This window comes from Saccoglossus kowalevskii, chromosome 10 (genome assembly GCF_978046115.1).
Source record: "Saccoglossus kowalevskii chromosome 10, keSacKowa6.1, whole genome shotgun sequence".
Taxonomy (NCBI): domain Eukaryota; kingdom Metazoa; phylum Hemichordata; class Enteropneusta; family Harrimaniidae; genus Saccoglossus; species Saccoglossus kowalevskii.
This window is the reverse complement of record NC_140650.1, coordinates 26,741,379-26,755,468: the sequence shown is the minus strand read 5'-3', so window position 1 is coordinate 26,755,468 and position 14,090 is coordinate 26,741,379. Positions and strand designations below refer to the sequence as shown.

The following is a 14,090-nucleotide window of genomic DNA, read 5'->3' as shown; positions in this document are numbered from 1 at the left end:
GAATAATTCATGTCAAGGAGTTGTCTACATCATGAATAATTCATGTCAAGGAGTTGTCTACATCATGAATAATTCATGACAATGAGTGGTCTACATCATGAATAATTCATGACAATGAGTGGTCTACATCATGAATAATTCATGACAATGAGTGGTCTACATCATGAATAATTCATGACAATGAGTGGTCTACATCATGAATAATTTATGTCAATGAGTTGTCTACATCATGAATAATTCATGTCAATGAGTGGTCGACATCATGAATAATTCATGTCAATGAGTGGTCGACATCATGAATAATTCATGACAATGAGTGGTCTACATCATGAATAATTCATGACAATGAGTGGTCTACATCATGAATAATTCATGACAATGAGTGGTCTACATCATGAATAATTCATGACAATGAGTGGTCTACATCATGAATAATTCATGTCAATGAGTTGTCTACATCATGAATAATTCATGTCAATGAGTTGTCTACATCATGAATAATTTATGTCAATGAGTGGTCTACATCATGAATAATTCATGTCAATGAGTGGTCGACATCATGAATAATTCATGACAATGAGTGGTCGACATCATGAATAATTCATGATAATGAGTGGTCTACATCATGAATAATTCATGTCAATGAGTTGTCTACATCATGAATAATTCATGTCAATGAGTTGTCTACATCATGAATAATTCATAACAATGAGTTGTCTACATCATGAATAATTCATAACAATGAGTGGTCTACATCATGAATAATTCATGCCAAGGAGTTGTCTATATCATGAATAATTCATGACAATGAGTGGTCTATATCATGAATAATTCATGACAATGAGTGGTCTACATCATGAATAATTCATGTCAAGGAGTGGTCTACACTATGAATAATGTCAAGGAGTTGTCTACAACATGAATAATTCATGACAATGAGTGGTCTACAACATGAATAATTCATGACAATGAGTGGTCTACATCATGAATAATTTATGTCAATGAGTGGTGTACATCATGAATAATTCATGACAATGAGTGGTCTACATCATGAATAATTCATGACAATGAGTGGTCTACATCATGAATAATTCATGTCAAGGAGTGGTCTACATCATGAATAATTCATGTCAAGGAGTGGTCTACATCATGAATAATTCATGACAATGAGTGGTCTACATCATGAATAATTCATGACAATGAGTGGTCTACATCATGAATAATTTATGTCAATGAGTGGTGTACATCATGAATAATTCATGTCAATGAGTTGTCTACATCATGAATAATTCATGACAATGAGTGGACTACATCATGAATAATTCATGACAATGAGTGGACTACATCATGAATAATTCATGTCAATGAGTGGTCTCATCATGAATAATTTATGTCAATGAGTGGTCTACATCATGAATAATTCATGACAATGAGTAGTCTACATCATGAATAATTCATGACAATGAGTGGTCTACATCATGAATAATTCATGAATAATAAGGAGTTGTCTACATCATGAATAATTCATGTAAGGGGAGAGTAGGAAATCAAACGGGCGGTGCACCGCGGTCATTACCGCGGTGGTGGTGGGTGCTCGCCGGTCGACCGCAATTTATGCATAGATTCCATGACACCATCCACGGTGGGCACAGCAATTCACACTTATTGTCAAGACCATTAATGAACACAAAGAACTGGGAAATTAAAAGGATCACAAAGTTCTAATAAAAAATTAAACCAATTTGGCTGAGCCAAAAGCTAGGAAACTAGTCTATAATAGTTGACATAATTTTATTTGCCTGAGCCTTGGAATAAAATCACAAAACGATCATGAAAGACGTAGAGATCAACATAATATAAAATATGATCACATTATTTTATGAATATATATCATGCATGGTCTCAGAAAATGTTTAGAAAGATTAATGTTTCGCGTAGACTAAATTCAAAGCGTTTTAGTACATTGGTGAGAGGTCGCATTTACGTGAACAAGAACATGCACTAAGAAGGAAAAGCAAGCCAAAGTCGAAACAGGGTGTATCATGGACTTGGTACAACATGCGCTGCGACAATTGAGTGATCGTCGACATCATTTTGGGGCACAATTGAACTTCAAGTACGTTGCGAAACTTGCTACGCGGTGATGCTGACATCAAGTGTGTGTTGACTGAAGTTTGACCCCAAGTCACACACTGAACTGGCGCGTTACCTTAGCAACCTTTTTCTTACTTGGTCCGCGCGTCGATCTCGTAAAATTGTTATTATATCCGGCGGTACTGTAACAACACAACTTGTATCCAACTCTGTATTGGCGTTGAATATTTAAACATCGTTTACTTAGTGTGCTGCTTTTCTAATAACGCAAATATGTTTACAGTATTTCACGGGCTCTAAATATTTCAACTTTGCAATGTATTGCTTTTATAATAATTACGCAAACTAAGTTATTTTTATTGTTGTTGGGACACTAACCCGGGCTATTGGGTCTGTGAATATTTCAATATTACCGACTTGATAATGCGTTGCATTCGTAATTATTACGCAAATATAAACATGGGCGCATTTAAATCATTGAAAAAGATAGTCAGGTCACAGGGAGCCCAGGAACTATAATCAACTTTAGTACGCAGTCTCTATGAGGGGGGGGGGGGTATCGGCTGGTATCTAGTGTAAGAAATAGACAAGGGATGAAGGCTCCAGCCAGCTCACATTTTTTAAACTCGAAAAAACAGACGAAAAGAATGAAAAATAAAATCTAAAAAAAATACCAGGTTGAAGAATATTAGTTGCTCCTTCAAATTTCGCCAAAGCCTTGCCTACATTTTACCGATATCTGCAGAATAAATCAAGAAAACTACACAAATTGACTCCATTTAGGAATTCCTAACGGTTTGCCTGAACACACGGCACAGTTGAAGGTGTGGCCTGTTCAGTGTTTGTCAACAACCAATCACAAGACTAGTTACGAACCCACATCGAGGTCACGACTCGGTTAGCCTTGCTCAACTGGTTCGTAACCGTAATTTGAAGGAGCAACTAATATTCTTCAGCCTGGTATTTTTTTTAGATTTTATTTTTCATTCTGTTCGTCTGTTTTTTCCAGTTTAAAAAATATGAGCTGGCTGGAGCCTTCATCCCTTGTCTATTTCTTACACTAGATACCAGACGATATGCCTGAGTACCAAATGTTATTATGTACTTACTACAATTTGCTTTGTTGCATCTTTGAAAAAAACAACATAATCCTGTCTGTTTATTTTGGTGTTCATGTAGTTTGTGTATTTAAAATAATTATATCTATGCTGTATTTTCATTTGCTTTGCTCATTAAAAATACAGCTGCATGATGCACTGTGTCACACATAAAAATAAATCCACAATCATCAGGGTGATGCCATTGAATTCTGCCATTGTACTATGTTAATTCAAATTTCTTACAGGTTATTCAAGGCCAGTCAAAGTTACCATATCATGTTATACAGAAATATATCATACTGAATGACCTAGATGGTAGGCAGTTTTGCTTTCTTTATGAAAACTGAGAAGAAATTCTGAGGTTCTGAATCAGGACACGATAATTACTTTGTGTTTAAGTTGTAAAAACTGCTACTGGGGAGATCTGCACATCACTATTTGACAGACAGTCAGAGTGTCAGATTGTAATGCAGAGCATGTGTGATACCAAAAATAGAAAAGAGGCTGTACTAAATATCATAAGGACACATGCTAGAATACCAAAATACATGGGAACAGATTCAACCATTTTTAGTTCCGCTGTCGACTTTGTTGAGCGGAGTCTATCATATGAGTGATTGTCCGCTGTCGTCTGTGTCAATGTTTTACCTTTTCGACTTCTTCTTCAAAACTACAAGCCTGAATGCTTTGATACTTGGTGTATATGTACCTTGGGTGGACCTCTCTTAGATTTGTTCATTTTGTGATGATATCTTCAATTCTCTAATTTTGGTGAATGTTTTTGTCATTTTTGGTAAAAAGTGATATTTTTGACTTCTTGTTAAAAATTGCAAGTCCAATTGCTTTGATATTACATATATAGGTACTACATGTGGATCTCTCTCAGATTTTTTCATTTTGTAATGATACCTTTAATCTCTAATTTTGGTGAATATTTTTGTCATTTTTAGTAAAAAGTGATATTTTTGACTTCTTGTTAAAAACTACAAGTCCAATTGCTTTGATATTACATGTATAGGTACTACATGTGGACCTCTTTCAGATTTGTTAATTTCATGGTGATATCTTCAATTATCTAATTTTGGTGAATGTTTTTGTCATTTTTGGTAAAAAGTGATATTTTTGACTTCTCGTTAAAAATTGCAAGTCCAATTGCTTTGATATTACATATATAGGTACTACATGTGGATCTCTCTCAGATTTTTTCATTTTGTAATGATACCTTTAATCTCTAATTTTGGTGAATATTTTTGTCATTTTTAGTAAAAAGTGATATTTTTGACTTCTTGTTAAAAATTGCAAGTCCAATTGCTTTGATATTACATATATAGGTACTACATGTGGATCTCTCTCAGATTTTTTCATTTTGTAATGATACCTTTAATCTCTAATTTTGGTGAATATTTTTGTCATTTTTAGTAAAAAGTGATATTTTTGACTTCTTGTTAAAAACTACAAGTCCAATTGCTTTGATATTACATGTATAGGTACTACATGTGGACCTCTTTCAGATTTGTTAATTTCATGGTGATATCTTCAATTATCTAATTTTGATGATTGTTTTTGTAATTTTTAGTGAAAAGTGATATTTTTGAATTCTTGTTGAAAACAGCAAGTCCCATTGCTTTGATACTATACATATTGTTCATTTTCTTTTGATATCTTCTGTTCTTTAATTGAAATGTGCATTGCTAACAGCGGAGCTATCTCAGCCGACAGGCTGCTTGTTTAAATAACAAACAATGACAGAATAACTTAACATTCACTTGAAACAACGAATTGGATTTGAGCAGAACAGAAATGATAAAACTGCTGAAGCCCAAGAGGGAAATCCTTAAAGGAAGGCTTTAAAAAAAGATGGCATGATAGAACTGTTTAATTGGGGAATGAAAGTAATTACTGCAAATACTTTAGTTATCCACTGGTTTTCACCAGTACATAAAATATGCTAATTTAATAAATCCACATGAACATGTAAAATAACAATTCAATGTTTCCTTGCCAGTGAACTTGATTGATTGTCTGTGATGATGGTTTAATAGTAACACAGATAGTAACCCGTGCAGAGGATTTAATATATGAAGTCTTTTAAATATCCATTTTTGTACAATTTTGTGTATTTTTTTTTTTATTTCAGGTTTAATTGAAGAAATGAATGACTGGTTACATAATCCTACATTGAGGTCATCGACCCATCTAATTCGGTTTATGGCGCATATTGTACTGTTCTTTAGAGCCGTTGGGTTGCAAACAAAAGAAGAGTTATGTACTGCAATTCTGGAAGCCTATGTCAGGGTAGGTTTTGTCATCTATATCAAAGTAGTCCTGCTGGTTACTATGGTTACTTCTACTTGTCTTCATCAAAAATCATCCAAAAGACACTAACAAAGCAACTTGTGATAAACACTAACCAAGTCTTTCACAGACTCTTATTATTTAGTGATCATCTCACTTTCTATTTTTCGTTTACTGCAAGATCCTACATTATGTGTGAAATTGAACATAAAAAAAAACAGGACAAAAAATACATAGCATTGTAGTGATATCAAACATCGTGTGAGACAAATGCAAATTAAAGTATTTTCGAGTTATTTCTTACAGTAAATTTTGATGAAGTCAGAAAAGTCCAAATCATTTGTTTTTCAACACAAAAGTTTGGTATGTAACATTCACGCATATGTGAGATCACGTGATAAAAAGGAAAATCACCTATACATGTAACTTCATATTGAGATCTTTTAGTTGCATACCCTTATCTTAATCTTTGCTTGTAATCAAATCCTGGTTTGTTTGATAGGATCTGATTGAGGATAAGAATACTTTATTAGTTGCCACGTACACATCTACACTGCCACCACCGATGCAAGTTACATGCTATGCTCATTTCCTAGAAGGTGAGTTAGGAAACAATAACACTGATTTTTATGTGGTGTTTTTTTATTTTAGTATCCTGATTTTTATTTATATTGGGTTTGGTTTGGATAGCAGGGTATATAACATATTTGGCCTTTTTACACAGCCAATGTTATGTTGTTATGGAGTTCTGTAAACCACTTAAATTTTGTGATACACAAAATTTTATTTTCACTGAGTTATTTTCACTAAATTTTATTTTAACAAATGCCATAAAATCATGAAATTGCAAAAATCTCTAATAGCAAAAAATAAGCAATTTACAGTATATTTCTTGTGGCAAGATGTGCAGTATGTATCATTAATGCTCATTCTTGGAATTTGCAATTCACTACTGCTGCATGATAGTAGTAGTCATCACAACCAATCTTTATTGCTATTAACTGATAGAAACATTGTATTATTTAAGGATGCAATAAAGTTATTATTATTATTATTGATATCCCCTGGATAAAGAACAAGTTTACACCCAACTGAAAAAATAGTATGATCTAATATGATTTATTTGACACGTAAAATAACCATCACTGAGTGCCCTGCACACAGACACACAGTATTTTGAAATTCTCAAGATGCACTACCATCAGGTTCAATGTCATTAGTGAGTTTACTCAAAATGTCACTCAACCTACCGGTATATGTCTCGGTGGAACATTTACTAAATCCTTCTCTAATTTCTTTAATTTCATACCAAATGAACACATTTTCTATTGCCTACACTCTTGAGTAAAACATTTGAAAAACTATTAGAAAAAAAATGTACAGGTTTGTTCTGTGATTGACAGTTCAGAAAGTTTGACTGTTGGCGACTATTGAAACAGATCATCACATGGTATTGACTTTTACAATAGGCTATTACAATGGGCTAGTTATAATATATTGTTTGTGCATCAAGTGACATCATTATTACTCTGTTTATTCTAGGAATTCATGAGAAAGAAGAAAGACAACAATGTCTTGTACTAGCTGAAGAAGCAGGTATGTTGTCTTTCTCATCTCATGTGGTTATATTTTGGTTAACAAGATAGATGCCCTCTTAATCATATGCAATTTAGTAGGACTCACTATAATGTCTATGATTTTATTGCATTTATTGAAAAGGACTTTCTTATTTTCCCACTTCAGGTCTTGACATTCCAACTATCACGAAAACTGTAGTGGAAAACATCAGAACAAGAGATGCTGGGGATATCACCATGGAAACAGATTCAACATCAGCTAATGAAGCTGCCATCTCAGAGGTATATAGAGTCAACAATTATAGATTTTAAATTTAAAAGTTTTACAGTGAGACTCTTTTTTTTCATTTTCACATAGGATTTAATTTAGCAGATTTCACTTATCAGAAAAATTAAAACCAAATGAATAACAAAAGCATTTATAGTATTTTAATAAATATTGTTGGTTTTTCCGGCAAGGATTAAGGAAAACAGTGTCCCTGTAACTTCTACTTCTTTTTGAAGTACTAGGTTAAAAACAGAAGGCAATAGAGCATGTTAGTTCTACGTCTTTTTCATGGGATATAAGTAAGCAGGTCACTTCTGACATGTATATAACCAACATTTGTCACAAAGTACTCATGTTTTACTAAAAACACCTTATTTTCCTAGCTTGTAATCAATGTTAACAGTTTGAATATTTCATCTTTCCCAAACTAGGAGGATAAACAAAAGATAGCTGCCATTGACTGGTTGGTATTTGACCCCTCACAGAGGGCAGAAGCATTAAAACAAAGCAATGCTGTCATGAGAACCTTCTTAGGTAAGTCATTCTAATGCAGTAGTGTGTGAATCAACGTTGCAGAGGTTGTATATGTGCAGGCCATAATGTTCACAAGTAGATATTAACTTGGAAACCTTCCGATTTACTTCGATTATAACAAAGTGAAAATAAAGCCATTTTGTTTTTCTTCCTGGTGTTATGAGATTATTACAAGAATACCCCGGAGTATGCATGAAAGCTGCATGGCACTTGTATCAACTGAAATGTATGTATAGGAAGGTTTATGCAGTCCTGTTCTCCCTATTTTGCTGTATTTCCATGAAAACCTTATTGTTGTACATCTTTTACCTCTTTATAGTAATAATTTAACATAAAGATAGATAATGACCAAAAAATGCCAGCAAACAACATTTAATATCAGATTCTTGTCTGCATGGACATATACATTCAGTGATAGAATTATATTTCCATCCCACACTACTGCAAAATACTTTATTTTAGCTGGAATTAATTTTCGCTGAAGACTTTTTTGGTGTTTTGTATGGAATTTATTTTCATTGAGTTTTGATGAGATGAATGTGAAATTTGGAAAAAAACGTATATTAGATAGTTTGTATTTCCCCAGACTCTGGCATCTCTTCACAGAAAATATCAAAAATAAAATTTGTTAAAGTACACATGTATATAAGGAAAGTATTTGAATTGACTCTCATTTGGAACACATCCAGTGTTTCTGTTTACCAGATATAAGGGATGTGTATGACTCTTGTAATACTAAACTTGTTATATGTCGCATATGCATTCAACTCTGATTTTTTATCCTTGGCAGCCACTAGGAAGTACAAGGCATGTCGTGAAGTATTTAATAAGATTCCAAGTGATTCTATAGATGTGATTACTAAGAATTGGCAGTCACAGGCTGGCAGTGCACCTCAGCTACCAGAAGATGATAATGCTATCAGAGAATACATATGTGTTAAAGCATATCTGGTATGTACACTCTCATGTTATGTGTTGTCATTATGCAATGTTTTTTCTTTCAGTGAAATATTATTTTCAATATTGGTGCCACTCATGTTTGCTTTATGATTAACACAATCAAGCATTGTCACCCCAATCTGTGTGATGAATATTAAAGTGCGATATTCGTCGTGCCACACATGCGCAAGATATATGGGTCTCATATAAACAAAGATGCCGACTTTGACTGTTGAGCAGATCAAGGAGTACTTTAATTAGGCATTTTTTAGTTGATTAGAAGGTATCAAAGGAGTCACCGGCAGTAATTAGTGCAATTTGTGCCAAGGTAAAACCTCATACTTGTTATTTCCATTAGAAGAACGCATTGGATTGTGGAAAAGTCAATGTTTGTCAAAACAAATGTTGCACATGTGCAGTGTGGCAACCACTGCCCTTTAAAATCAAGCATGATATCACTAAATGTGTAACAGGATATATTGAGATCAATCCATGTTCCTTTAGATAATTTTATAAAAAATTTTGGATATTAAAATGTATTGTTTTCTACAGTTTCATTTCATACAGTCATCTCTACTACTGGTAATAATTATTTATTTTTTCCTACAGGATGCCCATGATGCATTCAATGATTGGTTCGAACATTACCATAATGCTGCACCCTCAAAGCCAACAATAGCACCATCCGCAACATTCCAAGAACGTGTTAAACACGAACATGAAGTTAAGCAATACGAGGTAAGCCAAGTAACGTGAATTCCTTATAGTTTTTCAATGTTCTTTAGACAGGTAGTCACAGCGACATTTTTTATTTAGTATATAGTACCAGTATCCATGAATTCCAGAAATCAGACGCATTTTTGTCCTTATTTTAAATTATCTTCTCACATTTGCTATTTCAATGATAACCAACAACATCTATCTGCTATTGGTCAGAACAAGTGTAATTGACATGTGATGAACTTTATAAAAAGAGTGTGATAGCAAAGTTGTGTCTGTGTGTGTGGTGACATGCGACCACGATATCACACAAAACTGTGAAAATTTGTCTAGTATCAAATTTATTACTTCTCGTATTAGAAAATATTAAAAAAATGAAAGTCAAACTTATATTGCTCAATCAGTGAATAAATGAATGAAATTTGACAAACTGTTCACAAGATTTTGATTTTTAATATTAAAAATGTTTTCTGTATCTTACTTTCCTCAGCAAGAAGTCGATAGATGGCAGTATTCATTAATTTTACAAAGTAAGACTGTTGTGGAATGCATATACAATGTGTTATTGTTTCCAGACGGGGGATGGATGGTTGATCAACGAGAGGTAAGAATGAACAATGATAAATTTTACAATTTATTGGTGGGATATCTTAAATAGGTTCAAGCTGCCATGTAAATTATTTGTCAAGTTCATCCATACTTTCATCATTATGAGTTTGAACTATCAAGATACTGACAATAAGAAAACAAGAATTATAGTCACCAGACAATTTTTCGAGATACAAGAGTCCCAAATATCATGGACAATGGTCAAAATTGTCGTTTTTTACACTGGTTTTATGGTGGAATTATTTCTTCATATCTCAAAAATGTTTATTGTTATTGTGTTTTGCATAATATAAAATGGAAGGTTCATTCCTATAATGCATATAGGTGTAGTGACAAGCTCAGTAAAGTAAAATTTGAAAGGGGTCAAACTGCCTCAATTTGCATTATTCCTTGTCTGCCTAGGAAATTCTGTACTCATGGCATGAACAACAATATTTTTTCAATATATTATTTTTGCTTGAGCTTATTTCAATTGCGGCACTTCATAACAAATTTACCAACAAATACTTGGTATCACTATGTATAGCATCTACCTCACATATATCATTTGTGTTCTACATTATAAAATATATCATTCAACTAACATATGCCAATTTTATTTCATTAACCCCTGAATCGTACCCACTGAAAGTGATGAAAAAGAATAACAACTTGTTTGAATGAATGATAGTCATTTTAAATAAAAAGAAATTACTAAAAGTCAACAATTATTTGGTAGATTTTGAGCAGCTGTCAGTACAGTAAATCAGTAGAAAACAGTGAGAATAAAAATAAAATGATTCTACATATTATCTTATGAGCATTAGGGTACATCAGGAAGATGACAAAATTGATTAAAATATGATTTATCTTAGCTTCTTTTAATGTTGACAAAATTCAAATTTTTCCAATGATTTATTGAGAGTAACCTTGCAAAATGTCAGAGAGATCACGTATAAAAACAGTATTTGAATAGCGTCCATTTCAAATTATAGTTTTATATATTGGTCTGTGTGCTTGTTCAAAAAATTCAAGCTTGTTCTGCATGTGGACAGTGGTGCTTTTGTTAATATTGTGCTGCTGTTTTTACAGGAGGAAGATGATATGGGAGATAGTGGCAGGACACATCAGATGATGTTACTACGGCAACTATGTATTCCCAGTATGTGTTCCTTACTGCATTCTGTACTCCATAATACCAAACAGTATACGAGATGTATACAACTAGCTGATGTCATAGCCAGTGAAGAACACCAACTATACAAGGTAGATTGAATAATACATTGTTTTTATTATTCATCTGAAAACAAAAACCTTTGTGTTTTTTGGTATGTGCACCACATTTACACTGCTTTTGAATACCTTGTTTACACACATTATGACAATGTAGCACTCGACTCAGTAGACTGTCGACAGTCCTCAGGCCTAATTATTGTGTTTCCTTGATATTCGATTGTCAAAGGTGTTTGATGGGAAATGTGACCCATTTCACGTGAGGAACTTTAGTCCCGAGAGACAGTCCCCGTCTGCAGGTTTCTAGTTGATATGAATAATTCATAGTTGATGCTGACGTCATGAAATAAATATATTAACATAATGTGTGCAAATTTATTCTAAATGACACCCTAAATGCATTGGTTGTTCACGTTATGAACACAATGAGTACAGTCACTACAACCAAAATAGCAAATCAAATAGGCAGTCAAACCAGAGGTGACTGTTTCGCGGCATCAACAAAGTAATCGTATTTGTTGTGGCAGAGACGATCGATCTAAATTTTGCCAGTTTGTATGCCTGTAGAAAATGTGGAATGAGAGCGTCGACTCTGCATAAAAATATGATCGAGTTCAGGGAGAAATTTCAACAAACTAAGAGAGAGTTATTGGATAGGTCGCAGACATTTTCCTCCAAGAAAACTGAAACTGAAGATGGGTTTCGAAACGACTTCTTTTTGACAAGATGAATGTCTGTGTAGTTTGTGTTAGTGTCTCGCTGGTATTCTTTGCAAGAAATATCATGGTAGTCTAAACGTTCCAACACTTTTATAATGCATTAGTCAAGAATTTTCGCGATCGTGTATAGTACAGTCAAATGAAACTTCACCTTAGTCCTGGGCGATCCTAGTAGCCTAGTAGTAGATTGGCCACGATAAAATGATAGTCATCTGTGCGACTACATTTGCATATGAAAGTACCCATATCTGGTAAGAAATCTTACCTAACTGCATTCCATACTTCCTGTCCTGGCGTTTGCAATTTATTCACGCCTATTATGTTTATACACAATATTTATTAATAATAACAGATTATTATTAGGTATGACCGACTGTCGACAGTCAATAGACCCTGGTAAAAATATATTATTGCTGGTCATATTTTTTGGTACAACCAGGAAAAGGAAAATAAAATTCTGGACAATTTTTCGAGGAACATGGAAAATACTCAAATTTTCTATTTTTGCATTAGTTGCTATGGTTAAATTATTTTTTCATATCTCAATATGTTGCTTGTTGAAACAGAATGAAATAATCATGTTTTGTTATTGATATGAATCCTAATCCTAAAAAAATTTATATTTTTACATTTAATTTTGTGCATTTGAATGTGATAATAGTTGTCCATTATATATGAGGATATATCCCATAATGCATTGCATATCTGTGTGCAATATCGTGGTGAGTAGTACACCATTTGAATTTGACTCGAATAAATATTTATTGAGTATTTTTTCAATTTTAATAGTTTGTTCATTTGTTGTTACAGGTGTTCCGTAAGGAGGAACTTCAGAGACTCCTGCAAATGATGCGAGAATCTTCACTCCAGTTATTGGATGACAACAAAGACCCACTCGGTTACTGACAAAATAATGTTGTGAAAGTAAACCATGGAAATCAAATTTAATTATTTGGTTAAATTTCAAGCTTTTGTTATTTTGATCACAATGACACTACTTTTTGTATCAATAGTATTTTTTTACTTGTTCGAATTGAAACTTAGTTCAATATATCTGTTAGCATGTTCGTCATCACTATTCGATCATTGTATCGGTATTGTCACTTAATACCAGTGTGTATGTATTGAAAATCACATGTACCAGACTTGTTGTATAAATGTAATGTCTCACTCTCGTAAAAGTTTTAAAATGCTATGAAAAAGAGAACACACATTGTCATAATAAATATGAAACTCTCCTTCAAATTATGAAGTGTCTGAAATAGATTTTGCTTAAGGAATCATTTACTCCCACCCATTGCCTTTTTCTCTAATCACAAGTCTGACATTTTGGGCATTTTATACTTATACTTATACTGATATTTCTTGAAATGCCAGTACCCAAACCTCTGTAGTTTTTTTCCCCGCTAAAATAATTGATACACAAGTTTTAGAGGTTTAAGCAATGCATCAACATAAGACAATGTGCTGTGGTGTAATTGGTGAAAATATTGGCCTGCAATTTTTAGCTTTGGTGTCAGTTTAGATGACAAGTGTACCTGTTCATCATGTAGGTGATTGTCCATTGTTAGTTCATCCCCCATTCGTCAACAATTTCTGACTTGGTAAAAAAAAATATTTCAATTTCTTCAATACTTGGTATACTTTCACCTTAGGTGGATATCAATTAGAATTGAACATTTCGCGATGACATTTTGAATTCTCTAATTTTTTTTGTCATTGTTGGTGAAATTCTCTACTAATACCAGGGTTTTTTTCTGGAATAATGGAGCACTGCAATTTAGCGGCGCCACTAAGTGGGGGACATAGGATTCTCCCTACCAGTGTGTGGAGTTTTTGATAATTCTAAGTTAAAATGGAGCATTTCATGGCTTCCTTAGGGGCAAAATTACTATCAGACAGGTCACAGTTGAAGACTGGCCACATGTGATCTCTGGTCAATCAGAATTTTATAGTTGCCAGAGGATCTGCTCCCCAGGGTAAGGTGTGCATGGCCATGGCATGAGGGCGCTGCACCCCTGTT

At 33.5% G+C, this 14,090-nt stretch overlaps 1 protein-coding gene across 1 annotated transcript in view; it reads left to right on the top strand.

The window, feature by feature from the left end:
- The window catches only part of LOC102804364 (nuclear pore complex protein Nup107-like), a 33,888-nt gene extending 20,573 nt beyond the window's left edge, over positions 1 to 13,315 (top strand). Inside the window, exons 15-25 of the mRNA XM_006815501.3 lie at positions 3,440 to 3,509; positions 5,332 to 5,489; positions 5,992 to 6,088; positions 7,032 to 7,085; positions 7,233 to 7,348; positions 7,766 to 7,868; positions 8,659 to 8,819; positions 9,417 to 9,545; positions 10,018 to 10,131; positions 11,208 to 11,381; positions 12,878 to 13,315. Coding sequence (XP_006815564.3) covers positions 3,440 to 3,509; positions 5,332 to 5,489; positions 5,992 to 6,088; positions 7,032 to 7,085; positions 7,233 to 7,348; positions 7,766 to 7,868; positions 8,659 to 8,819; positions 9,417 to 9,545; positions 10,018 to 10,131; positions 11,208 to 11,381; positions 12,878 to 12,973 — 1,272 coding nt within the window. The 3' untranslated portion in view covers positions 12,974 to 13,315. The remainder of the gene's footprint in view (positions 1 to 3,439; positions 3,510 to 5,331; positions 5,490 to 5,991; positions 6,089 to 7,031; positions 7,086 to 7,232; positions 7,349 to 7,765; positions 7,869 to 8,658; positions 8,820 to 9,416; positions 9,546 to 10,017; positions 10,132 to 11,207; positions 11,382 to 12,877) is intronic.
- The last annotated feature ends 775 nt before the right edge of the window (positions 13,316 to 14,090 follow it).